At 40.0% G+C, this 26719-nt stretch overlaps 2 protein-coding genes and 1 long non-coding RNA gene across 3 annotated transcripts; all 3 read left to right on the top strand.

Moving 5' to 3' along the window:
* Positions 1-630: 630 nt before the first annotated feature.
* LOC121517140 (scavenger receptor cysteine-rich type 1 protein M130-like) lies at positions 631-9352 on the top strand. Its single transcript, XM_041798684.1, has 6 exons — positions 631-775; positions 5904-6143; positions 6726-7031; positions 8052-8357; positions 8914-9216; positions 9339-9352. The coding sequence occupies exons 1-6, from the start codon at positions 631-633 to the stop codon at positions 9350-9352; spliced, it is 1314 nt and encodes a 437-aa protein (XP_041654618.1).
* Positions 9353-9577: 225 nt separating this feature from the next.
* On the top strand, positions 9578-17849 carry LOC121517132 (scavenger receptor cysteine-rich type 1 protein M130-like). Its single transcript, XM_041798672.1, has 7 exons — positions 9578-9620; positions 10776-11081; positions 11605-11910; positions 13471-13776; positions 14642-14947; positions 17410-17696; positions 17790-17849. The coding sequence occupies exons 1-7, from the start codon at positions 9578-9580 to the stop codon at positions 17847-17849; spliced, it is 1614 nt and encodes a 537-aa protein (XP_041654606.1).
* Positions 17850-17954: 105 nt separating this feature from the next.
* Positions 17955-21146, top strand: LOC121525306. The gene is made up of 4 exons (XR_005993211.1): positions 17955-18092; positions 19930-20259; positions 20889-20974; positions 21090-21146. It is a non-coding gene; the product is annotated as an uncharacterized LOC121525306 (long non-coding RNA).
* Positions 21147-26719: the final 5573 nt, after the last annotated feature.

Below are 26719 nucleotides of genomic sequence, written 5' to 3'. Positions count from 1 at the left end.
CCCAGGCGGTCTCCCACCCAGGTACTAACCAGCCATGCTTAGGTCCAGATATAAGACTAGAGCGGGCAAACTCAGGGTGGTACGGCTGTAAGATCAGTCCACTACTGAGAGACTGAGCTGCCTGATGCTGGAGTGACCTGGCTGACAGAATGCAAACATCATCACCTCATGGTGTGTTTGTGTCGCTGCTGACAAGCATCCAAGCAGGAATATACCTAAAACAAGTTCATCTCTATTCATCTTCAAAGGTGACGATGTAAACGATGTCCATACGTCCATAACATTGAAAACAATGGCAGAAACTCCCAACTCACAGTTTTAGGTCAGAAACCCTCAGTCCTTCTGGGATCACACAGCTGACCCGGACATCTAATCCATGTTATCCTAACTGGATAAATGAGGATATTTTACACACTAGGATTTACTTTAACTGTTTCTTCACCATTAATGCCAAAAAAGCATTTTAGAACTTGAAGGATAAAACTTGACTTGTTGATCTCACTGACGGCTGCTGGGACAGATCTATTTTTCTATCACTGGGTTATAGATGTCAGTACTTTTCTGCTTTTTTAAAACTAGTTTGTGATTAAAAGTATGAGGTGAACAGGAAATAGATTTGAAAAAAGGCAGATGAGTGTCAGTGGGCAGGACGTGACTGGAGGTTTGATAAAGAAGACGAACAGCCGGGGAGGGGGCACAGAGAGGGACAGGGTGCTAGAGATGACAGTGATGGATCAGAGAGTGCTGATAGTGTTTCTGTGGCTCTGGAGCTCAGGTAGGACTCTCATCCCTGTGGTACAACTAGAGCTGGCAAGATTTAAAACAATCTCATTCATTACAGGCTTTGAGATGAATTAATCACAATTAATCGCATATATGGATAATATGAGCAGGACTGCATCACTGTAGATTTACTGTCTAATCCTCTTTGTAATCGGTTATTTGAATTTATTAATATCTGATAATATTTTACTTTCGACTTCACATTATTAAGAGTGAATTCACCTCTTATTGTGTGTGCTCTGTTAGTCTGTTGACCTTTGACATCGTCCTCACACACCCTCACTGTCTGTACAGTAGTCGAGCTCTGCTCTCAGGCTAGAGAGGCTCCCTGCCTCCTGCTTCATCTCTCTGGCTCTTCACTGCTGTTTGTTTGACTCTCAAAGTTACGCTGTTATTCCTCATGTAGAAGTTTTATATTAGAAGATGCTTATGGTGAACTGGACATTTTTACAGGGTTTTATAGTAGCAACATAGGAGCAAGCTGTAGCGTTTTCAGACGTAGTCGGGGTGAGCGGGGCACAAACTGACCCATGTTGTGTCTCTGGTCATCTCACCTCAGGGTGTCACTGACTGATCTTCAATAGCTTTGGTGGAAATTTCTGGGAAAGTGTGTTTTCACCCATGAAAGAACATTTCTTTGGCATACTTGTTTTTCAGTTACTGAGTTGTATGCAGAGGCCCCCTAATCCAGCCTGAAATCATTTGAACAAACATGTTGTGATCTCAAACACAGCTGTGGTCTGAAGTATGGAACTGCCTCATAGCCAGTGTTAGACAGGCTGAATAGAACAGCAGGGTTAGTTCTAACACTGTGTTACATCCAGCTCCATTCATGCTGCACAAGAATATGAGAATAAAACAGAGAAATGTCAGAGTATTCAAATCAAAACAATGTTTCATAGTAGCTTTACATTATCTTTAACTCTTATTTTAAATCAATTTATGAAATAACATTGATCTAATATAATTATCATAAATAATATGTTTAATATATATTATGCAAGAAAGACCATATAATCAAATATAATAATGCAATAATATGAGAATATATTTAAGATGCATTTTAAGGTGAATTTTAATATATTATCCTGATACCTGTGTATTTTTCTGTTATTTATTTTCTTACATATGCTATCAGTAAAAGGTCATATCCACATATCTGTCATCTCCATCTGTGCTTGAATCTTTCCATACTAGAGGAATGGTGTGGATGGACATTTAAACATGAATCTATCATAGATCCACAAACATCTACCTAAAGTTTATCTATGATGTGAGCAGATTTAGAATAATTGTGGTCAAACTAACTTTTCTGACAAGTGTTAATGACCAAAACTGTTGATGTTAAGATTCAGTCGGTCTGTGGGGTAAGATGTAACATTTCACTTCAGTCACTTTTAGAGCAATTCTCCAAAAACAGTTAAACATAAAAACACAATTCCAGTGTTGATTTGTAGCAGAGGTGTGTATGTTGGTATTATAATGATATGATCAATGTGAGTCAAGTATTTGTTCAAGTATTTGACCCACCATCAACTCCTCTAGGAGAATTGTGACAAAAATTTTGGAAAATTTTTGGTCAATCAAATGAATTTAATTAAAAATAGTAGAGCTTGAACCTGAGACAGAACCAAAGGTGTATCAAAACAAAGAAAAGGACAAACATGCATGTTTTTAAAGAGTCTCAGAGTATTTGGCATACATCCCCGACCCCTGAAAAGAGCTTAGTGACCCACTTTTGGGTCCCGACCTACCAGTTGAGAATCAATCCTCTAGGCGAGGGGTGTCAAACTCAATCACAGCAGGGGCCGAAATCTGAATTTAGGTTTAACCTGAGGGCCTAACAGGGTCAAGATTTACCCAAAAAACTGTCAACTGTGTTTTCACTGGTAATGAATTATAGGGAAAATTAAACAGTGATGATAAAGGTTTTCAGGATTTCTAAAAAAAAAAAAAAGTCAAAATGATTAAATATCACAGCATCAATGTTAACGTGTGTCCATGTCAAATAAATGCTACTTAAATAAATAAATGAGTTAAAGGCTCAAAATCTGAGATAAAAAGTCAATTTCATTAGTCCTAAAGGTCAAAATACAAAATTAAAAGTCAAACTAAGGTTTTAAAAGGCAAATATATGAGATAGAGACTTAAAATCATGAGACTAAAGGTCAAGATATGACATCAAATACAAAATCATGAGTTTAAAAGGTCAAAATATGAAATAAAATTCTAGATCAGAAGTTTATAAAGTGAAAAAATGGGATCAAAAGTCAAAGTTAGGAGTTTAAAAGGTCACAATATGATTTAGAATGAAACATTGTAAACCAAAAAGGTCACAATATGAGAGAAAAGGTCAAAAATATGAATTTAAAAGGTCAAAATATGAAATAAAAAGTCAAAATCTATTTTTAGGTCATAATGTTGGGATGCAAAATGAAAATATGAAATGAAAACACAAATTAATTTCTTTCCCTCATTCCTGACTATTTCTACTCTCTACTTTTTCAGATTTTTATGACTTAACAAGATTTTTTTTTTTAATCTTCAAGGTTAAATTGACATATTTTTACTGGAGGAAATCTGCAGACCTCATTTGGGTGAGCCACTTCTAATTAAAATATGAAATGATCTTGCGGGCCGGGCAAAACTGCACTGTGGGCCCCATTTGGGCCCCAGGCCTTGAGTTTGACACCCGTGCTCTAGGCTGTCTCATTAAATTTTTTATAACTTAAACTTTATTTGCTTTTATCAGAGTAAACAAATAGAAAAACAAACAAAAATCTATAAATGCAAACAGAACAGGAAAGAAACACAACAAACCTTGGTAAGAATAAATCGGTGGTTTTCAAACTTTTTTGCACACATAAGGTTAAGCCAAAATCTCAAGGCACACCATATTCATATCAATACAAAATAAACTTTAAATAATATAACAGTCAAGGGGGGCCATAAGGGGGGATAAAGGGGGGAGGTTTCTGGGGCCCAGACAACTGGGGGTAGCACAACTGGGCAGAACTGGGCAAAAATTGGTGAAATGTAGTGAAAAAAAAAACATGGAAAATAGTGCAAAAAAGTGGCAAGACAAAGTAAAAAAACAATTGGTATAAGGTGCAAAAAAAATGGGTTAAAACAGGCAAAAACATGTTGAAAGTGTGAAAAAGCGGCAAAAATGGGTTACAAGGGGCTGACCACGTCATGTCTGTTTTTTTGATCCAGTTTACCACGCTACGGCGGACAAATTTAGAGAACAGTGACTTTTGATGTCAGGCATTTAACCCCGAAATGCTCCCACTGCTTCATTGGTGTGTGTGAATGGATAGATCTAATACTGATGTCCACCCTACACCAGTCATCACCATCAGTGTGTGAATGTGGACTCAATGGTGTGAATGAAGAAGTGCGACCTGTGGTGTGAAAGATCTTGGAGTAGTCAGACGACCAAAAAACGTCGATTTACCACATTTACCATGTTTAAATCTGGCTTGACAGCATGTGTTTACTCAGATTTGACTCACTCTTTCCCTGATTGGACACGGTGGGTGTGATGATTTCTGTGTTTGTGTGTTGATGAAGCTCAGAGAGACTCTTCACATACAAAGTGATGCACAAACACACATCTGATCATCTGATAAAATAACCACACGTTGTTCCACACATGGGCCTGACAGTGGTGCACACAGCCAGACTTAAAGACGGTTTTTGAAGTCACTTCAGGTCAGGTCGTCATGAAAGCCAAAATTCTGACAAATTCTAACAAAAGTTAAGAAAGATGGTGTTTTCTGCATTTTGAAACTCATGTAACCAAGGGTGTGAGGGCTGTTAATTTTTCTATCAGTCTAAAAGTTTGAAGAAAATCTGAGTGAAATAAAGTCAGATTGTTTTTTACGGAAGAGTATTAGGGCCACTGAAAAAAAAAAATTGAGACAAATTTTTTTTTTCACTTGTGAGAAAAAAGTCAGAATTCTGAGTTTAAAGTCAGAATTCTGAGATTAAAGTCAGAATTCTGAGAAAAAAATTTGAAACTTTTTTTTTCATTTGAAGAATAAAGTCAGAATTCTGACTTTTTTCTAAGAATTCTGACTTTAATCTCAAAATTCTGACTTTAATCTCAGAATTCTGACTTTTTTCTCAGAATTCTGACTTTAATCTCAGAATTCTGACTTTTTTTCTCACAAGTGAAAAAAAAATTTTCATCTCAAAATTTTTTTTTTCAGTGGCCCCAATACTCTTCCGTAGTTTTTGTAGCTTTCACTGATCAGATCAATTCCACATGATGGATTACCAAAGTCAAACTGACTACATCTGACACAGCAGCCTGATGAGTTCTAGTGAACTTTTTTAGAAACTAAAATCGTCATGTTATCATCATTATAAGGCTTCTATGTTTACCTGCCTCCCTCAGATCAGCACCTTTACCTGCCTGATGACATCACCATCACGCCCTCCTCTGATTGGAGGACATGATGCCTGTTTGTTTTTTTTCTGTCATTCATGATGCTTGTTGTCCATGTTAATGGGGTTAGATATCACTGAGCTCAGCAGTCAGTGATGGATACATGTCTCTGCTGTGTGCTCTGGCTCCTTTAGTTTTTATCATGAAGCTCATAAATGTGACTATGAACTGACTACTGCGGGGATTCTGAACAAGTTTATTTTCATTCTATAGGTAGAGGAGGGTGAGTGCTACAAGGGGTCAAAAAGGTCTAAAACATTAGAACCAGGATCAGGTTCTTTCTGGATGAGAGGACCAGCATAAAAGTGCAGAAAATGAAAGAATGAAGTAACAGATTGATTTCAGATAGAGGTCATGGTAGAAACAGCAGTTGTCCTGATGAAGACTTGCTGCAGTTGAAATGCCTTCATCCCTGTTTAATAAAGGATTTTGATCACATCAGAGTGTCTGAGATTTTCAGAGTGGACTGCCGTTTCTTCCATGGACTCTATTCTCAATAATCATGTGGTCAGTTTTTCCATGTGTGCAGTTGTATTTCTATTCTGTTCTCTTCAGATCTCTGGGCTGAAGACACAAACTGACAGACACATGAAGGAGGAGCGAGAAGGTTTCCTGTCTCCCTTTGTCTGTAACTCTGTGCACTGATGACTGGTGTGTCTCTGTTTAGTGGTTCCTGATGATGTCAGGTTGGTGGGCGGAGCCAGCCGCTGTGCTGGGATCCTGGAGAGGAGAGATGGAGGTGACTGGGGAGCAGTGAACGTCTCTCTGTCTGAGTGGAACCTGACGTCTGCAGAGACGGTGTGCAGACAGCTGGACTGTGGTCCTGCACTTTCATTCAGACAACCAGAGAACTCCTCAAGGACTGAATCACCATCATATTCTAGAAACCTGCAGATCACCTGCTCAGGTGAGTTTGATTTCCTGTTGATTTGAACTTGAGAGCTTCTACAATGATTAGATTTTTCTCTGTTCAGTGTGGTGAAAGACAAAATCAAAAGTGTTTGTCGTAAATCAGATGATTTTATTATCTTAACACGTAAATTGCATCAGCCTGCAGCTTCAAACATTCTTAGTTTTGTCACTAACAGGCTCCAGTTGGATGGGTTAATAGTTTAATTCACAAGGAAAATCAAAGAAACAGGAAGAGAGAGAAGGAACACAAGTAGACTCTGATATAGACATAACAATAATTTAGAGGTGAGACTTAAAGAGACAACGGACGAAGAAGATCTGAAGTTTGAGGGAAGGTTGTTCCAGATCCATGGACCTTGTCTACAAGAGTCTTTAAAAAATTAAACGTTTGGATGAGAAAAATGTAGATGTAGATGTAATGTGATAATGTTACTTGATGTGAAAATGTAAAGCTGAGAAGAGAACAGGGCTGAGGTTTGAGTTCTGAGGGACTCCACAACTTACTGTAGATTTGCTGGAGAAGAGGTGAAGTAGACCCCCTTTGTCTTTTCTGAACTATTTCCTTGTCTTTGTTCAGACCCTGATGATGAAGTCCGGTTGGTGGGAGGATCCAGCAACTGCTCTGGTAGATTAGAGTGGAAACACCATGGAGAGTGGAGACCAGTGAATCCTTATCATGGTTCCTGGACTCTAAAGGATACAGCTGTGATTTGTAGAAGACTCGACTTTGGCTCTGTTGTTTTGGCTAGACTGATAGAGGAATCCTCTGACAGATCTGTATGGTTGATCAAAGCTGATTGTTTGCAGTTTAAATCTACATTAAAGGAATGTGTGACAACAGAGGATGGGTCCAGCAAGTCTGTCCTGGAAATCACCTGCTCAGGTATCACTATTAACACATTTGTGCTCAAATCTTTCTAAATGTTTTTTATGCACGTCACTATGTTAACAGAGTCTCATATGAACATGTCCTGCTTATTTTCTCTTTTCTGTCCTCTTGTCCAGAAATTCACATCTGAATGAGTGGTAACTATTGTTGCCTTTAGACCTTGTATCTACCTCTGTGATGGTACAATGTGAGTTAGAGTTCAAAAAGACAAACATTATCCATGACTGCTGCTACAAATAGAACTGAATTGTGTTTTTAGTGTCATGTTGAGCAGCATTACTTCCTCTTTAGAACTATCAAAGTATTTCTGATATTTGGAGTCCAGAGGGCAATTACCTTCACACTTTATTTTAATGTGGAGATCACTGACATTTGACCTCCTCTCCCCTCACTCCTGTTTACCATCTGTGTTTGTACACAGCTCTGCAGTCTCATGCCCTTATATGGGCATAAAAGGGGTGTGTCTCTATGCTAATTAGGGGGAAAGATGCAGGTTTTTCTAGTCTATGAACACCTGGCATTCATCAATCTAAGAACACCTGTGAGAACAATTCAGCAGCTTAAGAATGTGTCATCAATCCCACGAAGGTTTCTCTGAAAAACTTTTTAAAAGAACAAATTCACCAAAACTCTGAGGATGATGTTGGTGAATGAGGCCTAGTGTGATTTTGTTTCATACACTAACTACTGTGGTTTCTAGTTCAGTCAGGTCTGTAGCTCTTGTCTGATTCTATGTGAGCCTATCTAGATTTTTGTCACCATTTCAGTCATTCCCTGCATTGTGGCTCATCTGACCTTGTTTTTGTTTCTTCTACATGAACACTAAACACAGCGCTCCAATATCTGTGTCCTTTCTTTCCAACTGTCTACCATGAGACTTTGTAAATGTGCTGCTTTTCTCAACCTTTGACCATCTCCCTACAGCTGAGCTTGGACAAGAAACAGTGAAGAGAAAGGACTGATTTTAGATTTTCATCAAGTTCACTCTCTCTCTCTCTCCTGAAATCTCCACAGACTCTGTCAGACTGGTGAACGGGCCTGATCTGTGTTCAGGCAGACTGGAGGTGAAGTCTGACCAGTGGTGGTCCCCAGTGTGTGAGGAGGACTTGAACCTGCAGGGTGCTCAGGTGGTCTGTAGGGAGCTGGGCTGTGGGGCTCCTTCAGTCTTCAAGGGGGGAATGTTTGGAGAAGTGGAGGCTCCATTCTGGACTAAGAAGTTCCAGTGTGAAGGCCACGAGTCTGCTCTCCTGAACTGTCCAAACTCAAGGTTGACTGGAAACACCTGTCCACCTGCTAGAGCTGTTGGGCTCACCTGCTCAGGTAGAGCTGGAGCTTTGATTGACTTACCTTTGTTGTCCCAGTAAAACTAGCAATCACTGAAATGAATGATTGAAAGCACATTTGAAACTGGAGCAGCTGACTGAGACACACACACATGAAAACATCATTGACAAGGAAAATCAAAGAAACAGGAAGAGAGAGAAGGAACACAAGTAGACCCTGATATAGACATAACAATTATTTAGAGGTGAGACTTAAAGAGACAACAGAAGAGGAAGATCTGAACTTTGAGGGAAGGCTGTTTCAGATTCATGGACCTTGTCTACAAGAGTCTTTAAAAATTTAAAACAACGTTTAGATAAGAAAAATAAAAATGGAACAACATGATCCCCCTCACAAAACACAGCCAGAAGTCCGGTCCCAGCATTTATGGCAATTTTCTGGATGGAAGATTAACTGAGTTTTTAAAGCTGAGAAGAGAACGGGGCTGAGGTTTGAGTTCTGAGGGACTCCACAACTTACTGTAGATTTGCTGGAGAAGAGGTGAAGTAGACCCCCTTTGTCTTTTCTGAACTATTTTCTTGTCTTTGTTCAGACCCTGATGAAGTCCGGTTGGTGGGAGGATCCAGCAACTGCTCTGGTAGATTAGAGTGGAAACACCATGGAGAGTGGAAACCAGTGGATGCTTCTTATCGTCACTGGAATCTAAAGAATACAGCTGTGATTTGTAGAAGACTGGACTGTGGCTCTGCTGTTTCAACTAGACTGATAGAGGAATCCTCTGTCAGATCTGTGTGGTGGATCAACCCTGATTGTTTGCAGTTTAAATCAACATTAAAGGAATGTGTGAGAACAAAGGTTCCATCCAGCAAGTCTGGCCTGGAAATCACCTGCTCAGGTATCACTATTAACACATTTGTGCTCAAATCTTTCTAAATGTTTTTTATGCACCTCACTATGTTAACAGAGTCTCATATGAACATGTCCTGCTTGTTTTCTCTTTTCTGTCCTCTTGTCCAGAAATTCACATCTGAATGAGTGGTAACTATTGTTGCCTTTAGACCTTGTATCTACCTCTGTGATGGTACAATGTGAGTTAGAGTTCAAAAAGAGAGACATTATTAAAAGAGCTGTGCTCATGAAGAAACAGTTTTATAACAGCAACTGTGAGAAAAAGACATTTTATCATCAGAGAGGTGGTCTGGAGTCTATTATTGTGGAGCTGACAAATCTTTTTTAATGAAAGGAATGTGTGAAACATGGGATGGTCCAGTGATTATGGCCTGGAAATCACCTGCTCTGGTATCATCATTCATGAAAGCTCTGATTCCTCATTCGCCAACTGTTCTTAGGAAGAAATTTGTTCTTTAACCCCTCCCACAGAGTTCTTTAAGATTCTGACATTTACCAAATATTTCTCATCTCTGATTTGTTGTCAGCAAAGAACAAAAGCTAAGAACAGTCCAGAGCACTCTTCTGAACGTTTAAGTGCTGATATGAAAGGATCAAATGTAGAATTTTGCTCTCATCAGCACTCTAATGTGTTTGATTCAGAATGACACACTGAAATATAATGTTTAATTCTGCATGTTGTCTGATGAAAGCGCTGTCTGAACCAGTGTTATCATGCATATTAATGTGTCTGTAGCTTCTATTGATATCCATGACTGCTGCTACAAATAGAACTGAATTGTGTTTTTAGTGTCATGTTGAGCAGCATTACCTCCTCTTTAGAACTATCAAAGTATTTCTGATATCTGATGTCCAGAGGGCAATTACCTTCACACTTTATTTTAATGTGGAAATCACTGACATTTGACCTCCTCTCCCCTCACTCCTGTTTACCATCTGTGTTTGCACACAGCTCTGCAGTCTCATGCCCTTATATGGGCATAAAAGGGGTGTGTCTCTATGCTAATTAGGGGGAAAGATGCAGGTTTTTCTAGTCTATGAACACCTGGCATTCATCAATCTAAGAACACCTGTGAGAACAATTCAGCAGCTTAAGAATGTGTCATCAATCCCACGAAGGTTTCTCTGAAAAACTTTTTAAAAGAACAAATTCACCAAAACTCTGAGGATGATGTTGGTGAATGAGGCCTAGTGTGATTTTGTTTCATACACTAACTACTGTGGTTTCTAGTTCAGTCAGGTCTGTAGCTCTTGTCTGATTCTATGTGAGCCTATCTAGATTTTTGTCACCATTTCAGTCATTCCCTGCATTGTGGCTCATCTGACCTTGTTTTTGTTTCTTCTACATGAACACTAAACACAGCGCTCCAATATCTGTGTCCTTTCTTTCCAACTGTCTACCATGAGACTTTGTAAATGTGCTGCTTTTCTCAACCTTTGACCATCTCCCTACAGCTGAGCTTGGACAGGAAACAGTGAAGAGAAAGGACTGATTTTAGATTTTCATCAAGTTCACTCTCTCTCTCTCTCCTGAAATCTCCACAGACTCTGTCAGACTGGTGAACGGGCCTGATCTGTGTTCAGGCAGACTGGAGGTGAAGTCTGACCAGTGGTGGTCCCCAGTGTGTGAGGAGGACTTGGACCTGCAGGGTGCTCAGGTGGTCTGTAGGGAGCTGGGCTGTGGGGCTCCTTCAGTCTTCAAGGGGGGAATGTTTGGAGAAGTGGAGGCTCCATTCTGGACTAAGAAGTTCCAGTGTGAAGGCCACGAGTCTGCTCTCCTGAACTGTCCAAACTCAGGGTTGACTGGAAACACCTGTCCACCTGGTAGAGCTGTTGGGCTCACCTGCTCAGGTAGAGCTGGAGCTTTGATTGACTTACCTTTGTTGTCCCAGTAAAACTAGCAATCACTGAAATGAATGATTGAAAGCACATTTGAAACTGGAGCAGCTGACTGAGACACACACACATGAAAACATCATTGACAAGGAAAATCAAAGAAACAGGAAGAGAGAGAAGGAACACAAGTAGACCCTGATATAGACATAACAATTATTTAGAGGTGAGACTTAAAGAGACAACAGAAGAGGAAGATCTGAACTTTGAGGGACGGCTACAAGAGTCTTTAAGAAGATCAAAACCTACAGAAAAATAAAACAGGACAGACACGATCCCCCTCAGAAACCAGTCAGAAGTCTGGTCCCAGCATTTATGATTAGTTTCTGGATGGAAGATTAACTGAGTTTTTAAAGCTGAGAAGAGAACGGGGCTGAGGTTTGAGTTCTGAGGGACTCCACAACTTACTGTAGATTTGCTGGAGAAGAGGTGAAGTAGACCCCCTTTGTCTTTTCTGAACTATTTTCTTGTCTTTGTTCAGACCTTGATGATGAAGTCCGGTTGGTGGGAGGATCCAGCAACTGCTCTGGTAGATTAGAGTGGAAACACCATGGACAGTGGAGACCAGGGGATCCTTATCATGGTTCCTGGACTCTAAATGATACAGCTGTGATTTGTAGAAGACTCGACTGTGGCTCTGCTGTTTTGGCTAGATGGATAGTGGTATCCTCTCTCCAATCTGTGTGGTGGATCAACCCTGATTGTTTGCAGTTTAAATCAACATTAAAGGAATGTGTGAGAACAAAGGAATATCTCACTCCATCTGTCCTGGAAATCACCTGCTCAGGTATCACTATTAACACATTTGTGCTCAAATCTTTCTAAATGTTTTTTATGCACCTCACTATGTTAACAGAGTCTCATATGAACATGTCCTGCTTGTTTTCTCTTTTCTGTCCTCTTGTCCAGAAATTCACATCTGAATGAGTGGTAACTATTGTTGCCTTTAGACCTTGTATCTACCTCTGTGATGGTACAATGTGAGTTAGAGTTCAAAAAGACAAACATTATTAAAAGAGCTGTGCTCATGAAGAAACAGTTTTATAACAGCAACTGTGAGAAAAAGACATTTTATCATCAAAGAGGTGGTCTGGAGTCTATTATTGTGGAGCTGACAAATCTTTTTTAATGAAAGGAATGTGTGAAACATGGGATGGTCCAGTGATTATGGCCTGGAAATCACCTGCTCTCGTATCATCATTCATGAAAGCTCTGATTCCTCATTCGCCAACTGTTCTTAGGAAGAAATTTGTTCTTTAACCCCTCCCACAGAGTTCTTTAAGATTCTGACATTTACCAAATATTTCTCATCTCTGATTTGTTGTCAGCAAAGAACAAAAGCTAAGAACAGTCCAGAGCACTCTTCTGAACGTTTAAGTGCTGATATGAAAGGATCAAATGTAGAATTTTGCTCTCATCAGCACTCTAATGTGTTTGATTCAGAATGACACACTGAAATATAATGTTTAATTCTGCATGTTGTCTGATGAAAGCGCTGTCTGAACCAGTGTTATCATGCATATTAATGTGTCTGTAGCTTCTATTGATATCCATGACTGCTGCTACAAATAGAACTGAATTGTGTTTTTAGTGTCATGTTGAGCAGCATTACCTCCTCTTTAGAACTATCAAAGTATTTCTGATATCTGATGTCCAGAGGGCAATTACCTTCACACTATATTTTAATGTGGAAATCACTGACATTTGACCTCCTCTCCCCTCACTCCTGTTTACCATCTGTGTTTGCACACAGCTCTGCAGTCTCATGCCCTTATATGGGCATAAAAGGGGTGTGTCTCTATGCTAATTAGGGGGAAAGATGCAGGTTTTTCTAGTCTATGAACACCTGGCATTCATCAATCTAAGAACACCTGTGAGAACAATTCAGCAGCTTAAGAATGTGTCATCAATCCCACGAAGGTTTCTCTGAGAAACTTTTTAAAGATAAAATTCACCAAAACTCTGAGGATGATATTGGTGATTGAGGGCCAGTGTGATTTTGTTTCATACACTAACTGCTGTGGTTTCTAGTTCAGTCAGGTCTGTAGCTCTTGTCTGATTCTATGTGAGCCTATCTAGATTTTTGTCACCATTTCAGTCATTCCCTGCATTGTGGCTCATCTGACCTTGTTTTTGTTTCTTCTACATGAACACTAAACACAGCACTCCAATGTCTGTGTCCTTTCTTTCCAACTGTCTACCATGAGACTTTGTAAATGTGCTGCTTTTCTCAACCTTTGACCATCTCCCTACAGCTGAGCTTGGACAGGAAACAGTGAAGAGAAAGGACTGATTTTAGATTTTCATCAAGTTCTCTGTCTCTCTCTCTCTCCTGAAATCTCCACAGACTCTGTCAGACTGGTGAACGGGCCTGATCTGTGTTCAGGCAGACTGGAGGTGAAGTCTGACCAGCAGTGGTCCCCAGTTTGTGAAGAGGACTTGGACCTGCAGGGTGCTCAGGTGGTCTGTAGGGAGCTGGGCTGTGGGGCTCCTTCAGTCTTCAAGGGGGCAATGTTTGGAGAAGTGGAGGCTCCATTCTGGACTAAGAAGTTCCAGTGTGAAGGCCACGAGTCTGCTCTCCTGAACTGTCCAAACTCAGGGTTGACTGGAAACACCTGTCCACCTGGTAGAGCTGTTGGGCTCACCTGCTCAGGTAGAGCTGGAGCTTTGATTGACTTACCTTTGTTGTCCCAGTAAAACTAGCAATCACTGAAATGAATGATTGAAAGCACATTTGAAACTGGAGCAGCTGACTGAGACACACACACATGAAAACATCATTGACAAGGAAAATCAAAGAAACAGGAAGAGAGAGAAGGAACACAAGTAGACTCTGATATAGACATAACAATTATTTAGAGGTGAGACTTAAAGAGACAACGGACGAGGAAGATCTGAATTTTAAGGGAAGGCTGTTCCAGATCCATGGACCTTGCCTACAAGAGTCTTTCAGAAGATCAAAACATACAGAAAAAATAAAACAGGACAGACATGATCCCCCTCAAAAACCAGTCAGAAGTCTGGTCCCAGCATTTATGAAAAGTTTCTGGATGGAAGATTAACTGAGTTTCCTAATCTGGATAATTCTGAATCACTTAAACCTTTTAAAACCAGGACCAGGGTTAACATCTGAAATGATCTGTCAAATATTCCTCCATGTTTCTAGAATGTTGGATGAGGGATGAGGACAGTTGGTCAGGTTTATTAGAGATCAGTTTGTTTTTCTGTGGAGTTAGAGCTAGAATTCATCAGCATTACAGTGGTAAAGATCAAAGTCAAAGTGTCTTTATTGGTCTCCCTTGGGAGAAATTTGTCTTGGGCAGGGGGGGTCTGCTGCACGGACAACAAGATATTGTGTGTCTGGATTATTGAACTTGATGTGAAAATGTAAAGCTGAGAAGAGAACGGGGCTGAGGTTTGAGTTCTGAGGGACTCCACAACTTACTGTAGATTTGCTGGAGAAGAGGTGAAGTAGACCCCCTTTGTCTTTTCTGAACTATGTCCTTGTCTTTGTTCAGACCCTGATGATGAAGTCCGGTTGGTGGGAGGATCCAGCAACTGCTCTGGTAGATTAGAGTGGAAACACCATGGAGAGTGGAGACCAGTGAATCCTTATCACATTTCCTGGACTCTAAAGGATACAGCTGTGATTTGTAGAAGACTGGACTGTGGCTCTGCTGTTTCAACTAGACTGATAGAGGAATCCTCTGACAGATCTGTATGGGTGATCAAAACTGATTGTTTGCAGTTTAAATCTACATTAAAGGACTGTGTGAGAATAGAGGATTGGTCCATTAAGTCTGGCCTGGAAATCACCTGCTCAGGTATCACTATTAACACATTTGTGCCCAAATCTTTCTAAATGTTTTTATGCACCTCACTATGTTAACAGAGTCTCATATGAACATGTCCTGCTTGTTTTCTTTTTTCTGTTCTCCTGTCCAGAAATTCACATTTGATGAAAGCTTGGAAATGTTGAGATTTTAATTCAGATAATCAATGAAAATAAAACAACAATCTTACGTTTCAATAAGAATTACAAGTTTAGAGCATTAAATTAGGCATTTTTTAGATTAGGCCATACAATAATTGAAAACATGGCTGCTGAAGTCTGTGTTTTGAGCATTTTCTCAGATTGTAGTTGAACTGTAATGGTTCAGATTATCACTGGTTTTGTCTCATGTTAATACTAATTTGTATACGACTTTAACTCGCCCATCTCGCCTCACTCATCTCTTTTCTTCTCTGCGAGCGCACGCACAAATAGACGTAGAGACGCCCACACCAGTGTGTAGCTCATTCATCGGTCTCTGCTTTGCCTCTCCTTTTTATCTAAAGTGTTAACAGCTTTGTTTGTAAAATCCATCGCTATAGACACTAAAATAACACAACTCACATTTTAAAAGCTTCACTCACATTTTTACTGTGATGTAAATGAGAACGAACTTTTTCCTGTTTTGTTTTCTTGTTGTTTCGCTGTAGTTAAGTTGCTGCTAAAGTGGCGATAAACCAGAAGTTGTTTTGATTTTCAAAATAAGAGCATTTTACAAACAAAAGTTAAATAGACCAAACTTAATACAGGACAAAAGACACATTATGAATTAAAGACAAATATAAGGAAAGAACAGAATGTTGAGAAAATATCTCAGTTTAATCACCAAAAACTAAATCACTTCCCAGAGCAGTCGTAGTGAGCTAAAAAAAATTAAGTATTATTTGATCAATTATGTTCTTAGATGAGAAATAAAACTGAACTCTAGGTCGAATTCTTTGATATTCCCTCCTTACTTTGTGTGCCTTTAGTACAAACTTTGTGTAGCCTATCAGTGGATCAGCTGGTGCATTTGGGAGCTGCTGCTGTGTCATATTTAAATACGTTTAAAAGCAGATGATAGGGGCTAAAAAGGAAGAGCAGATTTTTGTCTCAGTTTAGCCCTGGAAAGAGGTCAGTAACAGGATAAAAGGGTTAGAAAATTAAAAATAAGTATGAAACAATTGTCCTTTCAAATGAAAAAAATGAGAAAAAATCCTGATCACAATATTGATCAAAATAATCGTGATTGTTATTTTTGCAAAAATTGTGCAGCCCTACCCTGATGTGTGTAACTCTGAGGAGTTGGGATTTGTGGAAGAAATGCATTTTGAATGATTGTTTTTCTAAAATCAGTTGTTTTAATTTACATGTAACTAATTTTATGCACATATTTAGATTTAAATGGGTAATTGAAATTTTTGAAAAATATTCAATTGTTTGGCATCTGGCGACCCCATCACAGTGTCTCCTGACCCACAAGGGGGTCCCGGCCCCCAAATTGAGAACCACTGTTCAGTGACACACTGACTGCTAAGCTTCTCATGTTTACGTCCAATGAAGTGCCGTGAAGACAGCTGTGGCAGGAAGGCAGTGATCATTAACTGAAGCTACAGCAGTAGTGGTGGGAGGCTTCATCACAGATTGAAGAGTTTTTAATCTGGATTTAAGCCTGTGATCATAAAAACGATACATAATTATTCTAGCAGACTCGTAAATCTGAATTTAGCCATTTAGTCTGCCAACTGTGCACATCCCTCTCCTTAATTGTCTCCCATGAGACTTTGTATAACCAAGTCTCCCAAAACTGACAGATAACTAACAGGGACCGGGATACAAGTGGTCCAGACTAGTGTCCTTCAGAGGTTGGACTCATCCAGCAGGTTCTAACTATCCAATCCAATCCAACTTTATTTGTTAAGCACTTTAAAAACAACCACAGTTGACCAAAGTGCTGTACAGGAGAATAAATAAAAATACATAAAAAACATAGCAGCTCACAAGAGCTAAAAGAAGAGCACTACATATAAAATACAGAATCAAAAACATAAAACATAAGTAACATGAAAAGGCACGCATAAAAAATATCAAATAAATATAAAAGTCGACGGCTACTTTGTGTTAAAGGCTGGAGAAAAGAGATGAGTCTTGAGAAGAGATTTAAAAATGGGTAGAGAAGAGGCCTGTTTAACGTGCTGGGGTAGATCTCAACCAACAACCAACAAACACTCACCCTTTTATTGTTCTAAATCATTTCTGATATTACAAAGTATGAAATAGCTCAGAGTGTGTGGGTGACTTCCTGCTACCATCTGCTATGTTGTGAATCTTGTTCAGAGAAGAACAGATGTTTTTCTCAGCCTGTTACCATCCTCCTACAGCTGAGCTTGGGCGGGGTAACCAGTGAAAAGAAAGGACTGATTTTAGATTTTCATCAAGTTCTCTGTCTCTCTCTCTCTCCTGAAATCTCCACAGACTCTGTCAGACTGGTGAACGAGACTGATCTGTGTTCAGGCAGACTGGAGGTGAAGTCTGACCAGATTTGGTCCCCAGTGTGTGAGGAGGACTTGGACCTGCAGGGTGCTCAGGTGGTCTGTAGAGAGATTGGCTGTGGGGCTCCCGTAGTTATCCAGGGGACAATGTTTGGAGGAGTGGAGGCTCCATTCTGGACCAGAGACTTCCAGTGTAAAGGGAATGAGTCTACTGTCCTGGACTGTGGAGGATCTGGTTCAGGTGGAAACACCTGCTCACCTGGTAAAGCTGTTGGACTCTCCTGTGCAGGTAAGAGAGCAGACTTAGCTTTGATTTGATTCACTAGTTCACTTCCTTTAATGATTCTGTTCTTGTCTGTTTAGATCCAGATTATATCAGGTTTGTGGGAGAGCCCAGCTGGTGTGCAGGAACACTGGAGATGAAACACATGGCAGAGTGGCGACCTTTGGGAGACCTCAGTTCTGACTGGAACCAGAGCTCTGCAGCTGTAGTGTGTAAAATGCTGAAATGTGGTTCTGCTGTTTCAACAAGAACAGTGGAACATAAGAATAGAAGACCGGTGTGGTGGATCAAAGGTTCCTGTGTCCAGACAGCGTTTTCTCTATTTGAGTGTTTACATCATGTACCTTTTCCCAGCGACAAGGGCTTTGAGGTGATCTGCTCAGGTAATACTAAACATCACATCTGAATTTGATATCCTGAGTCCTACTATGAATGTGTGATTTCAGTTTCTCCAACTGCATGTAAGAAATCAACTTTCTATTTGATTTTCAGTTCAGTTTCATTTTTTCACCATCAAAAGGAAAATGCATATGTCACGGGGTAAAACCCTGTTTCTTTTTTTGTCTACTTAGTTCTGGTGGGGAACACTCAGTTCAAACAGAAACAGGCAAGTTTAAGGTGTGCAAAATGTACAATTTATTAAAAGCAAGCCACTTAATTAAAACACAGCTAAAAGGGTCCCAATTAAAAGTCTATTTTTTCTAAAACCACTGTCCAAGTCTTCTTTCAAGGGGGTCCCAGGAGAAGCTGAGTCCAAGGAATGGCAGGTGTAGAGCCTAGGTACAGAGAGTCATGTTAAGGATTGGGCTTCCGTGCTTTTAGAGACCGCGACAGTCCTGTACACAGACTACATAAATAAAAAGGCTGCAAGTCCATCAGCTCTGGGTTTTCATGAAGTTATAATAAAAACACAACAAACTAGCTTTAAAACAAAGCAAGGCAACTCGAATTTAAGAGCACCACACTAAAAGAGATAACCCAGACCTCTAGTTCCTCTAAATAAAACAAGTCTCCAGCGCAGTCTTTATGTGTAACAGATGTTAATTCAAGCCAGGAAAAACAAGGAGAGGCTGACAGGAGAGGTGAAGCATGCTTCACCTCTCCTCCTGTGTCACACAGCACCTCCTCTCCACGTCGCTCTCTCATTCCAGAGCCGATTCGCTGCCTAGGCACCATCACCGTGGGTCGGCAGGTCCCATGTTCTCCCTGGTTGTCGTCTCCCTCACTGCCGGGGAGAACGCGGGACCTCCCCGGGCTGCGTGCTGTTGTCTGCGCCCCCTTTGTCACTGGCTGCTGGTCCAACTTTGTGGCACTATCACGCTGGCTGCTCAAACATCTCTCTGACCACGTTTCTCGTGCTCTGCTCTCCCTCCGACATCCTCCTCACCTGCACACCTGTGCCCAATCACCCCTTTCACCCAGGGAGAGAGCCCACATTCCTTAAGTGCGCGTGGCTGACGCGCTCTCCCAGCGCAGACAGGTGTTTTAGATGAGGAATTAGACTGTACACACAGGAGGGGGAGGGGGAGAGGATTCACTCGTGCAACGACAGTCACACACACACACAGATAAATATGATGTACAGGAAGAGCTTATTGAAGAATTCACCTAAATAATGTTCGAATATTACTGAAACCCCAAAACACAGTACTGCCATACAGAAAAACTATGAACACATAGTCATGTTAATGTAATAATAAGGAGCAGACATGCAGTAACAAACACAATCAAACCAAAATAACAAGAAAAATCCCTGAATGCATGAGGTTTATGGGTACCTGTATGTGGATGTGTCTGTGTGCAACATCAACCATTACACCTTTATCTAAACCAGAGCAACAAGACTACAAAATACATATAACATAGGGGGAACCACAAAGCTCCAGTATATCAATGACAACATCAGTTAAAGAACAGAAGTTAAATAAAAACACAGACTTGATAAATATTAATTTCATGAATGTTAAGAATCTGGAGTTTCTGAAACAAATGAGCAGAAGAGTGATATGAGAGCGATGGGTCTTCCATTCTAACAAAGCGTTTTGGAGGACCAGAATTAAATCGAGAGTCATCGGGTAAAAAACTATCTAATAAACTGATTTGAGTCAATAAGTGATGTTTACATCAGAGATCTGAGCGCATCAGTCCATGGAGTCTTGGAGTGGTAATAAAGTACCATGTCCTCTTATGTCCTCCCATTATATCCTTTTGTTTCTCCAGATTTGCTTGAAAAGCCACACATCACCTTCTCTTCCTCCACTGACGGGGCCTCCGAGGCCACACTGAAGGGCTACCAGGTCCTCATTGGTACTAGCTTCAACATCACATGCTCCATCAGACCTCAGTATGAAGGAGGAGATTTCCAGCTCATCTTCTCTGACTCCAACACAACACAGAGCTACACCCTGACAGCTGTCAACCATTCTGCCCATTTCCTGTTTCCTCCTGCAAACCAGAGCCACGGAGGGCAGTACAGCTGTGTTTATCACCTCCATGTTTTCTCCCATAACTTCTCCTCAGAGAGCCAGACTCTCTCTCTCACTGTCGGAGGTAACTTTACAGATTATCTGGGTCAAACAGTGAACATCTGACTCTTGACTGTCATTTTCCACCAATATTTTCACATTCGCTCCTGTAAGACACACTTATTTCAGCAAGGTGTTCACTCATATCTGCTTACACGTCACTAAATATTTAATCACCAGCTAGGAAAAGAAAAGCTCATTATTATTTTAGTCAAATTAAAACTTCCTCCACACTGCTGACATGTTAGCCATGGGGTTGCTAACGCTGCTACGTTACTTGTGTGCTGACATTCTGCTCCAGTGTTCCCAGTTTGTGACAGCTGATATAAATGACCAGGGCAAAGAAATCAGCTCAAGTTGCTGATCCTGGATCAGTTAAAAACCAAAATCAGCTCTGATCTGATACTGAGGTCCTGATCAGGACGTCCCTGATGAAGATATTTAAAAAATATCTGTCTGATTTCAGAAATGCTTGTTTTTATGACTTCAGGGCTGCTGAGATAAATTAAGGGGTCTTCTAGACTTAAAATTTCCAGTGGAAAGCTTCATAAAAATTAACTTTACTCTGATTCAGTGGTTTGAAGGTATTGCGCTGACTCTGTCTTTGATAGATGAGTCATATGATCAAATGTGATGATTTCAAATCTGTTTCAGCCCCTCTGATAGACCTGATCATCAGATGTGTGGTCCTGCTTGGTGGTCTGCTGATAATCACCACTGCCCTCTACTGCTGCTATAAGGTACTGCACACATCTTTATGTAGTGGAGGATTAAGACTGTTTGGCATGATGTCATTAGTAAAACGCTATCAGTGATTTTACTGATTTAAAAAGTGTTTTTCTAATTTCTCTCCAGGTCAAAACCAAGCGGCAACCTCCAGTCCTGAAAAATGAAGACAATGTGGAAATGCAAATAATTGCAGTACCACTAGTGTCCACTTGAGGCTGGCTGCAGGAACACCAGAAGTCCCGTCTGAACACCTGTTAAATAGCCGCTTTTTACACAAGAATTAAACTGGTTTACAGCCTGGTTCAAAAAAACAAACATGTCTCATTAGCTAATGTCTTCATGTCCTCTCACTGTACGGGGGTGAATTTTTTTGTACCACAATGGTTTAAATTATATTTAGGAAAAACCTCACTGCGGACTGATTGATGCGTCTCATTTGATTGACAGCTCGACAGGCAGACGCTACGTTTCTGTCAACCAGAATGCTAGCTAGCTAGCTAGCTGACAGGAAGTCATGCTTAGTGGGCGGGCTGTTAGGTTGATCCAAAGTTTGGTTGAAACCGCAATTTCAATACGGAATCCTCGGCAGATTGGCTTCAAGAGCTGTTTGAGTCCACCTATTGTAAGCAGACAACTGACGGGTTTGTCCAATTCTTTCTACAGTCTGTGGTCAAAACAAGACAGATTCCCAGGGACTACTGATGTTATTTTCTTGATGACTGCTTGTTGTCTCAGTCAAGACGGTGGAGCCAGAGACCTTTTTATTTGACATTTGTCATCATTGTGGGTATCTGTGGGAAAAGAGCCCAAATCTTATCAAAATGTTGATATTTCCTTTTCAGAATTTGTTCTCTTCTTCATAGTGAAACAGTTACTCATTTCTTTACGCCATATTTGCATGATAAGACCACTGAACTGAACTAAAGAGAAAAGGTTCCATCTGTTTCCTATCCTACATGTAGTGAACTGTTAGTGCTGTTTGGCTTCTTAAATTCTATACAACTATCTGTAAAATATAAACTCGTCATCTGGCTGCTGTCAATACTGCAAACATTTAACCTTAAAATAATCATCTCTTATTGGCCACAGTCCTTCATGAGTCCATACAGGATTAGTGGCATAGATGATGGATAAATTAGAAGGATAATTCCCTCTTTATTCCTCAAATATCAGCTTCAAAATCACAGAGATTATCTGTCAATACTTTCTGTTCTTTACTGCTCACCATCAAGGCCTGAAACTAAACTGATCCTACTATTTCTCTACTTTGTGACTCATATCTTCCCTCTACCCTCCTACTTCTCACATGTAGCTCAGTTTCAAAGCACCATCATGACAGATAGTGTCATTTTAAAGAGTCTTACTCACTGTTGGAGTATTGATGAAACCTACGGCTGATTTGTGGGCGCTGCCATCTTGGCTGGCCTTCATAATAGCGGTGGTAATGGCTGTGTCTGCTGTTGTCTGCTGACTGTGGCAGCAGCAGAGATAGCTGATTAAAAATGTTAGACAGTTGCAGATAAAGGCACCTAAATCACATGATTTTAACTTTATTTGGATTTTAAATATTACAGCCTTTACATACAGCTTACATCCATTTCAGAAACAGAGAAAAACTTTGACCTTCAGCCTCATATTTGTGCTGAAGTGTTGTGTAATATAACCTTATTCTACTAGCTAATTAGCTTAATTATCAGATGCATTTTTACTTTTTTGTGGCATGCTCAGCTCTTCACTGTGCAGATCATGTTGGAGAGTGCCTGAATAATAGAGAGGAAGAAAGACAGAGAGCCTGTGATGGATGTGTGTGCCGCTGCAGACAGGAACTGCTTTCAATAATGGCATAAATCAGCCAATTCAAAGAAGTGTGAGGACTTTTTTTTGTAAATATGTGAATACTTTGAAGATTTTTTTGTCACAGAATGATAATTTTTTTAACTTTTTGGTCCTCAAGAGATGGGGGAACAAGTTTGTGCAAAAAAGTCTTAGTAAATATTATTATCATATGAAATACATAAAAATCTTTGAGTTTTAAATTCCGTTTTGTTCTTTTCTTTTGTGTCTATAGTCCATGATCTTTTTAACATTCATGTGACATTACTGCAGCATACATTCTTAAAGTCCAGGTTGTCCTGAAGAAAGGATGTTCAGAGCTTGACTTTGCACCACAGGGTTGATGTTTTACAAGCTTTTTAAGACAAAAAGTCTAGGTGAGACCAAATGTTTCAGGGCTCAGAGGGTTAATTATTACCTGGTGATATAAACAATTATCACCTGCAGTTGTCTTTTAGATTTGAAGGATTTGTAAGATATGTGCAGCTGTTGTATTTGTTTGGTATTTTACTCTCTGTCTTGTGTAATCTTCTGCCTCTTTTATATGAAATATATCATTTATTTACTCATTATTACTATTCATTGACTCATTGATTAATTTACTGTACTGTTCATTTAAAGAGTAACTAAACCTCAGACCACTTTAGTCAAATATAATCATAAGTATATGGGTAGTAGTACTGTTGATCAGTTAGGGTCCACATGTTGACATTTTAGCATAAAGTGTTTAAAGTCTCCTCTTTGTGTTCAAAATGTGCAGTGACTGCCCTCTACAGGCTGAAACTGTCCACTGTGACTGAATATTCTGACACATTTCTACTGGCTGATCTGGTGCCGTCTATCACCACCAACAGTAACCGCCCACTTTTCCCCCGACCGCCCACTTCACTGGTAGAAGCCACAGACCAAATGCAAAGCTTCACTAATCAGAGATGTTACTGTGACGCTCTAGGATTGTGGGTAATGTAGTGCTGTTGCCATACAGCTAGGTCAATAATGATTTTGATTTGGTGAATGGTTTATAAAATGTGGACTAAAGTTACGACAAAGAAAAAGCTGAGGTTATTGTTAAAGCTGAGATTTGAAGCTTTTAGATGTTTTATTTCATGTCTCTATCAGCTACCAAGGCTGAGAAATGAACATATCAGGATTTTTGAGTTTTTTTTAAACAATACTTTGGTTTTAGAGGCTGTGTTTCTGAGCAGACTTGGGTATAAATGGGTTTAAGAGCTTCATGAATATTTTAGCACATTTTTTGTTCCCAGGGACACATTCACAACCCTCTGACAAGGGCCCCAAGACCCCCTTTTGGGTCCAAACCCACCAGTTGAGAACCACTATTCTTCATGACCATTTATCATTGTTTCACTCAGGTAGCTCGTGGAAAGTCTACCTTGAATGGTTATGACATTATGGTGAATAATCACCAATCAAATCTAAAAAGCAGCATAGACTGAATGATGTTGTGGCTGATAAGGGACAGCAGGAAGGAGGGGGTGGGCGTATCTTTCTTTTCCCCTCTCTCCAATTGTCTGTGACATTTTAAAGGCATTTTTGAAATTCCAAGTTAGATGCATGCTAGCTAAAACTCTGGATAGAGTTAAGTTTCCTTTGATTTGATAAATATGACAAATGCATCAGTATATTAATTTTACTTATTGTGAGACCTTCTCTGCTCTGCAACGTCTTTTGCTGCACCTTCATCTGTGACTTTACACATTAGTGTTTAAAGCTAATGTGTAACGTCACGTTTGGAAATAGACCTGGGGTTTAAAACTGATAACAGACATGGACACCAACTAGAAAAACTCTACTGATGGTTCCTGACATGGTGTGGTGGTACTGGGTTCATAGTTTATCTTGTTCAAAGGTGACTGAGCCTTGGCCACTCAAAATTAGATGCTTGCTTAAACACCTGTGATGTGTCATTTAGAGACAACCTGGGTTGCAGCTTCTATCAAAGTAAACCAAAAGACCAAAAAGAGGATTTGGCTGAGCAGAGAATAGTCATGGTTTTTATCACCTGTGAGAAAATTCCTGTATCCTGATTTTGATCATTTTAGTTTGGCTTCAATAAAGATTAAAAATTTAGTAACACTCGTGGTTCATTTTCTCATAAGAGTTCTCACATAGAAGGACACCATATCACCCTGAGCAGAAGCTCGTCATATGCTATTATAACCAGTGTGTGCTACTATTAAGTAGAAGGTGAGGAATACACTGTAGAGAGTAAATGTAAGGATCAGACCAGATTCAGAAGACCGTACAAATGACAGGAGCCGAGAGAGTAACGAGTGAGATAGAGCAGAGGACTCTTACTGGAATGTTTAACACTGTGTTGAACAGGATTGTCAAGTCATTAACAAGTGGGATCCAAGGTAAATTCAAGTTAAATTTTTAAAGTATTGATCACAACACACTGGCAATAATTACCCCAAGTAATAAATTGTGAACCCTTTAAAAGAGAAAAAAATGACCTCAGGTATTTCTGAAGTTAGTCTAAGTATCACAGTTCTAGCTCCAAGTCTGCTGCAGACCGGTATGAATGGAGTCTTATCTGAGGTCTCTGGAGCTGTATTTGTGTGTACAGTTCAGTCCTACCGTGCTTGATGTTGGAGTGGAATCTGTGAGTCTTTCTGAGTCAACCGTCTCTTTACAGCAGGTCACTGGCTCAATGGCTCGCCATCCAGCACTGGAAAGGTCTCTCTGAGTCTCTGAAGTCTTCTCCTGGGGCTGAGATCTCCTCCAAAGTCTCTGACTTAAGAAGTCTTAGACTCAACAAAACAGCCTGACCTATAAATAATGTCAGGATAATATTACTTTCTATGCTAATTCTATGAGCATTTCTGCCCTTAGGATAAATCTAATGGAAAAAAAGTCAGTGCTCTCATTTAAAATCTTCTGTTGTACAACATAGATCAGATCACTTTGGTTAAATAATCTATGTAATATTCAGGGCTTGACATTTACACTGCCAACTAGCCAAATGTGGGTGGATTTCGGCCATGACTGGTAGCAGCTTGAGTCTAACTAGCCATGATGGCAGGTTGACTTTACCAGTGCACAACTAATGCTTCACACTGAAAGTGCTTGTCTGTTAGCCTTATGATTTCAGCTTGTTACAGAGAGGCTGTTCGGCACATAAAGGCTCAAATTTCCCTCCAAGAAACTGAAAAGTTGCTGGTCTCTTCATCCATTCGTGTGTTTTTAAGCAGCACCAAAGGCTTTGACGCTGAATGATACACATAAATGCAACACACATACTGACACTTGCACTGATGTGTTGGTAATGTAGACTGAAGGCTTCTATCTGTTTAGGGAAAATGTTTCAGAATGTTGCAGGATAAACTCAGACCTGAACTTTCTCCTTCTGCTTAAAAGCGCCTCTCTGTCCATGGAGGATCAGTGCATCAGCACCGTTTATGTGTGTGTGTGTGTGTGCTCCAGCTGTGTCTCTGTCACTCGTGCGAGCCAGGGTGTGCAGCGTGTCTGAGTATTGTTTGATTAATACTCCATCTATATTCTTTGTTTGTTGAGGGCAATCTAAATGATCAAACCTGCACAAATGTGCGCATACTTTAAATGTTATTGAAACCCTCTAAACGTTTGTATATTCAGGGTATATCGATTTGCCATATATCGATAATAAACGGATATACAAGACAAGGGAAACTCTGATACTTTAAATCAGTTCTCTAAAGCAGTGAGAAACAGAGGCAGAAGGATTAAAGTCTGTAACTGTTCACGAAGGAGTAAAAGGAAAACCAACTAAACAGTGATTTTTTTTTTGCTTCTTATGTTATACAATAGACTGTCCAGTTGTTTAATGCCCTCTAAATGTGAGCTTCACGCACCAAATGTAGGTCATCTATTATTTAAACGGATATTTTAATTAATTTTAGACACATGTATGAAGACATTTC

The sequence above is a fragment of the Cheilinus undulatus genome, linkage group 2, assembly GCF_018320785.1.
Source record: "Cheilinus undulatus linkage group 2, ASM1832078v1, whole genome shotgun sequence".
Classification (NCBI taxonomy): Eukaryota; Metazoa; Chordata; class Actinopteri; order Labriformes; family Labridae; genus Cheilinus; species Cheilinus undulatus.
Note: the sequence above shows the minus strand (reverse complement) of the source record. Positions and strands in the feature narration are given on the sequence as shown.

Bases quoted from the DNA above. Each gene is read 5' to 3' on its own strand.
- LOC121517132 (XM_041798672.1), top strand. From the start codon at position 9,578: ATGGGATGGTCCAGTGATTATGGCCTGGAAATCACCTGCTCTG. The intron at 9,621-10,775 runs GTATCATCATTC...AAATCTCCACAG, and splicing joins CCTGGAAATCACCTGCTCTG to ACTCTGTCAGACTGGTGAAC. The intron at 11,911-13,470 runs GTATCACTATTA...AAATCTCCACAG, and splicing joins CCTGGAAATCACCTGCTCAG to ACTCTGTCAGACTGGTGAAC.
- LOC121517140 (XM_041798684.1), top strand. From the start codon at position 631: ATGAGTGTCAGTGGGCAGGACGTGACTGGAGGTTTGATAAAGAAGACG. The intron at 6,144-6,725 runs GTGAGTTTGATT...GTCTTTGTTCAG, and splicing joins CCTGCAGATCACCTGCTCAG to ACCCTGATGATGAAGTCCGG. The intron at 8,358-8,913 runs GTAGAGCTGGAG...GTCTTTGTTCAG, and splicing joins TGTTGGGCTCACCTGCTCAG to ACCCTGATGAAGTCCGGTTG.